Genomic DNA, 7479 nt, shown 5'->3' on the forward strand with positions numbered 1-7479 from the left:
GGGCTCACACCCACCTCCCGTCCACTGCTCCCGAGGGTAGCGGCCGCCTTTGGGCTTCGGGTGGCTCTTCGGGGTCTCCGAGCGTGTTTTCCCTGGGGGAGGTGACGGCGTGTCAGACACCCTCCACGTAGTGAGGGCCCCCCAAGCCCTGCGCTGGCACTGCGGGGCTCACCTGCGCCGTAGGGGCGGTGGGCTCGGGGCACGGGACCTTTGCATGTGTCTGGGCTGCGGGGGCTCAGCGGGGGGCTCGGTGAGGGTGCAGTGCCGCGTGGGGGTCTCCTGGGGAAGAGGGGGCGTGGAGTGATGTTGGGCTGTCTGAAAGAAGTGGGGGGAAAAGGGGACACGGGGGGGACGCCCCGGTGCTGTGCTGTGTCAGAGCAGAGCAGAGCGGTGGCACAGTGGGGTAGGATGGTAGGGTCAGGTCTGGATGACAGCTGTGTGGCTGCACTGTAATGGCACAGCCTGGCTGCAGCAGCACAGCTGGAATCACAGAGGCACAGCTGGAGTGTGGCTGCACAGACGAATGCCAACAGCAAACCTGGAATGCAATTGAACAACTGGATTTCAACAGCACATCTGACCAACAGCAGTGCTGCTGAATTTCAGTGATACGACTAAAGTGCAGCAGCACCGCTGGATCACAGTGGCGCGGATGGATCACAGCTGCGTGGTCGAATTGCAGTAGCACAGCAGGACTGCAGCACAGCCGGGCCATGGCATGGTGGCACGGCTGGACTGCCATGTCCCAGGCAGGCTGTTCGACCCCGGGCTCATGATAGCATCATGCACGGATCGTGATGATCCCATTGTGCCGGTGGGGCGATGGGACAAGGGGTGATGTGACATCTCCTACCGGGGTGAACGGGGGCTGCTGAAACGCTGCAGGCTGCGGGTGTCCTCGTGGGGCACAGGGGCTGTTGCAGCCGGGGTCCAGCAGCCCGTGGGGGTGGCAGGTGAGGAGGCAGTGTGCTGGGGGGCATCCTCAGTGGAAGGACAGTGCTCCTCCAGCCCCAAGCTGTGGGGAGCACGGGGTGGGCACTGGAACCAGCACACCGCAGCCCCCCAACCATGCACACTCACATGCCATCCTCTTCATCCATCTCCTCTTCCTCCTCCTTCTCCCCCTCCTCCTCAGTGTACTGGCTGAGCTCACTGGCCGAGGGTGGTGGGGGCAGTAGCTCGGTCCAGCTCAGCACCGGTGTCTGCACCGCTTTCCCCAAGTTTTTCCCTTTGGGATGAGGGACGGGGGGCTGCAGGCACAGGGACGTGCGCCAGTGTCCCCCCACTGCTGTGATCCTACCGTGCTGCCCGGGAGCTGAGTGGCCATACAGGGTCTCGGGGCCATGCTGTGAGCAGGGCCGGTGGAAGGTGCGCAGCTCATCGCCCCCTGCCTCGATGCTGCTGTAGATGGGCCCCTCGGCATTCCCGGGCCCAAAGGGCTCCGTCTGGGCGATGTAGCGGGAGATGCCGGCCTCTGCAGAGCACGGCCACCCCATTAGGGTCGGTCCCACCCCCAGCACACTGCCAGCTCCTTGCAGCCCCTCACCATTGTAGTATCTCTCGGTGGCATCCAGGCCACCACCACGCCACGCGTCCGCCAGCCACGGGTGAGCATTCCTGCAGGGATACGGATGGTGATGGGGGCCCCTGGCTGGGCTGCGGGTCTGAGGGAATGTGGTGTTACCTGGGGCTGCTGTGTGCTGGTACCGGGGTGTGTGGGAAGGTGAGTGTGGACAGAGCTGGGGGTGGCAGTGAGGATGCGGTGGGGCCGTGACGCGGCCCTACAGCACCCATGGATGCACCCGTGGGCGCAAAGGCAAAGGAGGCTGCAACAAGAAACTCTGTGTGAGTGTGGGGTGGGCAGCGGATGGGGGTCCCAGGCTGCGATCCATACCTGTGAAGTGGCTCAGCTCTTTCCTGCGGCGGCGGCGGCTGTAGAGCCATGCTGCAAACCCAGCGAGGATGAGCCAGAGGGCACCGCTGACGCCAGCGATGAAGGCTGGCCGCCTCGCCACCGCGGCCATGCGCTCCGCCATGCTGCCCCATCCCACCGGCCCCACGTCCTGCTCCACTGGGGGTGCTGCAAGCACATGGGATAGGATGCCAGCGGTGCTGAGCAGCCATCCCTGGCTACCAGCCCCACAGAGATCCCCACTCATGGGTGCTGCAGCACCAGGGGGACACTCACCGATGCGGATGGAGATGGGTGCACTGCGAGCACCCACACCTGCCCCCGTGGCCGCAGCCACCTCAGCACGATAGGGGACACCGGGCACCAGCCCCTGCAGCACTGTGGCCAGCACCGTCCCCTCCACGCTCTGATTGATGTGGAAGCGGCTCTCGTTGCCCAAGCACCAGATCTGAGGCAGAGGTGCAGTGTTAGGACGGGGGCTGAAGATGTGCGGTCTGCTGGAAATGTGAGATGCAATGGAGATGTGGGATACGATGGGAATGCAGAATGCAATGGGGATACAGGGTGTAATAGGGTTGTAGAATGAGATCAATGCATGGGATGTAATGGGGATGTAGAATGAGATGGAGATTGGGATGCAGTGGAGTCATAGGATGCAGTGAAATTGTGGGATGCAGTTGGGAGGTGGAACAAGGTGGAGAAGTAGGATGCAGTGGAGATGTAGGATGCGATAAGGATATGGAATATGTTGAAGATAAGGTATGGGATGGAGATGTGAGATGTTATAAGAGTGATGGATATGACATATGTGGGATGTGATGAGGATTTGATGGGGATGTGACATGCAATGGGAATATGGGATGTGGGGGGATGCGGGACCCTGCAGGCCCCACTTACTCGGTAATCAAGGATGACTCCATTCTGCTCAGCTGGCGGTGGAGGCTGCCAGGAGATGCGGACGCTGGTGCCATTTCCAGCCACGCTGACAGCCCGTGGTGGAGCACTGGGGGCTGTGGGGCGTGGAACATCACGGCCACAGTGCATCCCATGGCGGGGACACCCTGCACCCCCAGCCCCACACTCACCTGCCTCAGGCATACGCAGGGCGCGCACGGCACTGTCGGGGCCATGGAGGTGCAGGTAGAAGGGCCGCACCTTCACCTCGTAGTCCTGGCCATGGCGCAGCCCCGTGAGCAGAGCCCCCCGTTCGCCCGGTGCCCGCACATCCCACGCCTCCCAGCGCCCACCGCGCCGCCGGTACAGCACCTGGTATCCCTGCACAGAGGGCGATGGGGGCTCCACCTGAGGACACGGGAGATGAGGGGGGTGACAGAGGTGCAGCACTGTGTCCCCTCCCACCCGCCGTGTCCCCACGCTCACGGTCCAGGCGAGGCGCACGGCACCCGGCGGCAGCACCACGGGCTCCTGCAGGTGCACGGCCACACGTGCCAGCTCTGGAGACACCTGTGGCGTGGGGCTGGTGTCTGCTGAAAAGGGGAAGGAGCTGGGTGTGTGGGCATGCGGGTGCACCCAGGATGCCGTGTCTCTTTGCACCTCTGCTGGGTCTCACCTTGGGTGCGGATGGGCTCTGAGATGCCGCTGGGGTCGCTGAGCCCATGGGCGTTGAGTGCCCGCACCAGGAAGAGGTACACGGTGTCGGGGACGAGGCCCTGCACGGTGTGTGTCTCACCCTCCACATTGGCTGCCACTGTCTGCCACGGGCCGCCCATGGCCTCACTGCCAGGGCACAGAGGTGACCCATGGCAAGGTGGCACTACGTCACCATGTCACCCTGAACCTGGAGAGGAGGTGCGTGGGGTACCTGAAAGCTTCCACAATGTAGGTGACTGCAGTGCCACCGCTTTGCTCATTCCCTTTCCAGGTTAGGGTGACACTGCTTTTGGTGATATTGGTGACCAGTGGGGTGGAGGGTGGCCCTGGAAGGATGCCGGGCTCTGGGGATGGTGGCGAGAGGAGAGATCCATCACCTGCAGGCAGAGGCACTGAGATCCATGGAAGCTGCATCTCCAGTTCCACAGCATCTCTGGTCCCACGGCATCCCCATGACTCACCTTGCACCTGCAGGGACCCGCTCCAGCGCATCTCACCCATCGAACTGGTGGCCACACACTCATACTGGCCTGAGTCTGTCACCTGCAAGGGGAAGAGCTCCTGCCCCATCTCCCTGAGCACCTGTCACCCTGAGTGCCCATCACCTTTGGTACGGATCATCTTGGACGCTCATCACCTGAGGCACCCATCGCCTTGGGTGCCCATTGCTCTGAGCACCCGCCACCCTTTGGACCCACCACCTCTTGCTCAGTGCATCCCAGTGCCCCCCCAGCTCCACAGTGTCTCCCCGTTCCCCCGTGCCGGTGCGGCTCACCCGCATGTTGCTGATCAGCAGAGTGCCATTCTCCAGCAGGCTGGCGCGGCTCTCAGAGCCCAGCACGGTGCGCCCATCCTTCAGCCACCCCACATGGGGTGAGGGCTCACCCTCTGCCCAGCAGGGCAGCTGCGCCGTAGCCCCCACCGGCAGCACCGTCAGGTTGGCAGGGCCCCAGCGGATCACTGGCGGTCGGGGCTGAGCGGGCGCTGCCATGCAGATAAAGTTGAGTGAGCCCCTTTGTTTCGGTGCCCGGAGCATCGCCACCATCACCACCACCTACCAGCCTCCACCTCCAGCAGCGCTTTGGCCAGGACGCTGCCAGCCACGCTGATGGCTTGGCACAGGTAATAGCCGGCGTCGGTGGGCTGCACGGTGGCGATGGTCATGGCGCCGCTGGATGCTACCGAAATGCGGCCGGCAGCTGGCGGGGACTGCCCAGGGAACAGCAGTGTCTGGGCAGAGGGGGAGGCAGAAGGCTTTGGTGCACGGTGGGGTGCTGTGGGGGCGGAGGTGGGGAGGGGACGGACCTGGCTGCCTTCCTTCTGCCAAAACACGGCCGGCGGAGGATTTCCTGTGGTCTCGCACTGGAAGGTCACACTCTGGCCGGGGGGCACAGTCTGGTTGCGGGGCCGGGTGATGAGCTGTGGGGGCACTGACATACAGGGAGAGAGGGAATCACAGAATCACAGAATATCCCTAGCTGAAGAGACCCACGAGGCTCTTTGAGCCCCAACATAGCATCACCCAAAAACCAAGCCCTATGTCTGAGAGCAGTGTCTCAACACTCCCTGAGCTCCTGCAGCTCGGAGCTGTGCCCACTGCTGTCCCATGCCCTAACCCTAACCCTGACGTAATCTTAACCCTTGCACACACACTTGGGGTCCCCCCTTACCGCGCACAATGAGGGTGCCCGAGGCCTCCGACCTGCCCACGCTGTTCTCGGCCATGCAGGTGTAGGTTCCCTCATCCTCTGCCCGCACCCGACTGATCCTCAGCGTGTTGTCAGCCAGCAGCTCCCACCTGGGGAGAGACCCCAGAGCCCAGGGTGCCGACAGGGCACCAGGTGCCACGAGGGTGCCACATGGATGTGGGATATGATGGGGATATGATGGGAATACAGGATGCAGCTAGGATGGAGGGTGTGGGGGCAGTAGGGATGGAAACGTGTGATGTAGTGAGTGTGGAGGATGCAACAAGGATGCAGGGTGTGTTATAGATGTGGGATGGGATGAGTACGTGAAACATGAGGGGGATGTGGGACATCAGGGAGGCATAGAATGATAGAGATTCGGATCAGGATTTGGGATGTAATGAAGGTGCGGGATGCAAAAGGTGACGTGGAATGCGATAGGAATGCAGGATGTCATGTGGATGTGAGACACCATGGGGGTGTGGGATGCCATGCGAATGTTGGATGTGAAGGTTTGGGGTGCAATGAGGACATGGATGGGTTACACGGACACCCATCCCATAGCAGACACCCCAGATTGGGACATGCTGACCCCCCCAACTCCTCACCCCGCTCACCTTCCCGCCGGCAGCTCACCATCCTCTCTGCGCCAGCGGGCGGTGGGCGGGGGGTCCCCCAGTGCTTCGCAAGGGAACTCGGCCGCCTGGTCCTCCAGCACCGCCTGGTTCTGTGGCCGTCTGCCGAACGCGGGGCGCTCTGAGGGGCAGCAGCTGTGAGTCCCTCATGCCGGCACCAACCCCCCCAGCTGCCTCTCGTCCCTACGCACCAAAGACCACCAGCTCGGCCGGCTCGCTGTCCCGCTCCCCCACCATGTTGGTGGCCACACAGACGTAAATGCCGGCGTCGCTTTTGCGCGTGGTGGCCATCATCAGCTTCCCACCGCGGATCTGCCGGGGAGCCGCACTCAGCCGAGGCCCAAACACCGACCCGGTTGTGCTGGGGACTCCTGGCCCTCACCGTAATGCGCTCATCCTTGTCGCTGAGCCGGGTGCCATCCTTCTTCCAGGTGACGGTGGGCTCGGGGTGCCCGCGGGGCGGGACGCACTCCAGCACAGCCGGCTCACCTGCTGCCACCACCACATCCCCAGGGGACTGCCGGAAATCATCCCGCAGCACTGCAAGGACAGAGGCTGCAATGTCGTTGCCTCGGTTCCCCCATCCCTACACTCCTTTTGCTGCAGAAGCCCCTTCTGGGAGCAAAAAGTGCCTGTTCCAAGTGCTCAAATCAAGCCCCAAGGTGACGTTTTCCAGCACGCAGTGGAGTGACAACCCTTCTCCTAAGACGTTGTCTGAGAAGGGGCAAGGCCAGAAGGGTGTAGGTCTGGAGATGCGTGGGAGCTCAGAGACCATGGGGATAGGGACGGGGATGGGGACAAGGACACAGATGGGGGTGGAGATGGGGATCGTGCAACTGGGGCTCACCAGCCACCTCCAGCGAGGCGTTCCTGCTGGTGGCTTCACCCAGGTAATTCCTGGCCACGCAGACGTAGATGCCCTCGTCAGGCTTGCTGCGGCGGCCATGCACAATGCGGAGGAAGAAGAGGGAGCCGCTGGGCAGCAGCATGCGGTGGGAGCGGGGGTCCTCGTGGTCCGTCTCCACGCGCTCACCGTCCTTGTACCACTCCACGGTGGGCGACGGGCGGCCCTCTGCCCTGCAGCTCAGTGTGGCCGGCTCACCCCTGGACACCAGCAGGTCCGAGGGGTGCTCCACGATGCGGGGTGCGGAGTCCTCCAGCCGCGGGTGGGAGCCTGGGGAAGGGTGTGACATAGCCCAGGGATGTGCGGGCAGAAAGGCACGAGGTGGAAAGAGGCTGGGGCTCAGGGTGTGGGGAGAGGTGTTGGTGTCCCCCCGTGTCACCCTGGTGTGTCCCCTCCCTGGTCCTCTTGCCGGTGCTGGTGGGGTGGGAGCAAAGCCAAGAGGGTGCAGGGCAGGAAATGAGTGGGTCCTCAGAGACATGGGATTGGGAAAAAGAAAAAGAGAAAGGAAAAGGAAAGGAAAAGGAAAAGGGAAAGGAAAAAGGAAAAAAGGGAAAATACGTCCTTCTCCAATGAGTATATGGATCTTCTCAGTGGATCCAGGGAAATCCCTACCGTGAGGGCAGAAGAATTACTTAACGCTCATTGTGACCACATTGGATTTATGCCGCGCCAGAGCTCAGAGCAGAGCTTTGAGCACACGAGCCCCCGAAGCGGGTCTGGAACCACAGA

At 62.6% G+C, this 7479-nt stretch overlaps 1 protein-coding gene across 1 annotated transcript in view; it reads right to left on the reverse strand.

The window, feature by feature from the left end:
- ROBO3 (roundabout guidance receptor 3) overlaps positions 1-7223 on the reverse strand; it is a 7481-nt gene extending 258 nt beyond the window's left edge. Inside the window, exons 1-21 of the mRNA XM_031556837.1 lie at positions 6694-7223; positions 6229-6386; positions 6038-6158; positions 5829-5967; positions 5194-5321; positions 4582-4953; positions 4299-4507; positions 3985-4066; positions 3735-3900; positions 3483-3649; positions 2998-3399; positions 2810-2922; positions 2189-2360; positions 1895-2080; positions 1685-1826; positions 1547-1617; positions 1301-1474; positions 1081-1228; positions 854-1015; positions 173-279; positions 11-92 (exon numbers count right to left, since the gene is read on the reverse strand). Coding sequence (XP_031412697.1) covers positions 11-92; positions 173-279; positions 854-1015; positions 1081-1228; positions 1301-1474; positions 1547-1617; positions 1685-1826; positions 1895-2080; positions 2189-2360; positions 2810-2922; positions 2998-3399; positions 3483-3649; positions 3735-3900; positions 3985-4066; positions 4299-4507; positions 4582-4953; positions 5194-5321; positions 5829-5967; positions 6038-6158; positions 6229-6386; positions 6694-7039 — 3647 coding nt within the window. The 5' untranslated portion in view covers positions 7040-7223. The remainder of the gene's footprint in view (positions 1-10; positions 93-172; positions 280-853; positions 1016-1080; positions 1229-1300; positions 1475-1546; positions 1618-1684; positions 1827-1894; positions 2081-2188; positions 2361-2809; positions 2923-2997; positions 3400-3482; positions 3650-3734; positions 3901-3984; positions 4067-4298; positions 4508-4581; positions 4954-5193; positions 5322-5828; positions 5968-6037; positions 6159-6228; positions 6387-6693) is intronic.
- Positions 7224-7479: the final 256 nt, after the last annotated feature.

This window comes from Meleagris gallopavo, chromosome 26 (assembly GCF_000146605.3).
Source record: "Meleagris gallopavo isolate NT-WF06-2002-E0010 breed Aviagen turkey brand Nicholas breeding stock chromosome 26, Turkey_5.1, whole genome shotgun sequence".
NCBI classification, from domain to species: Eukaryota; Metazoa; Chordata; class Aves; order Galliformes; family Phasianidae; genus Meleagris; species Meleagris gallopavo.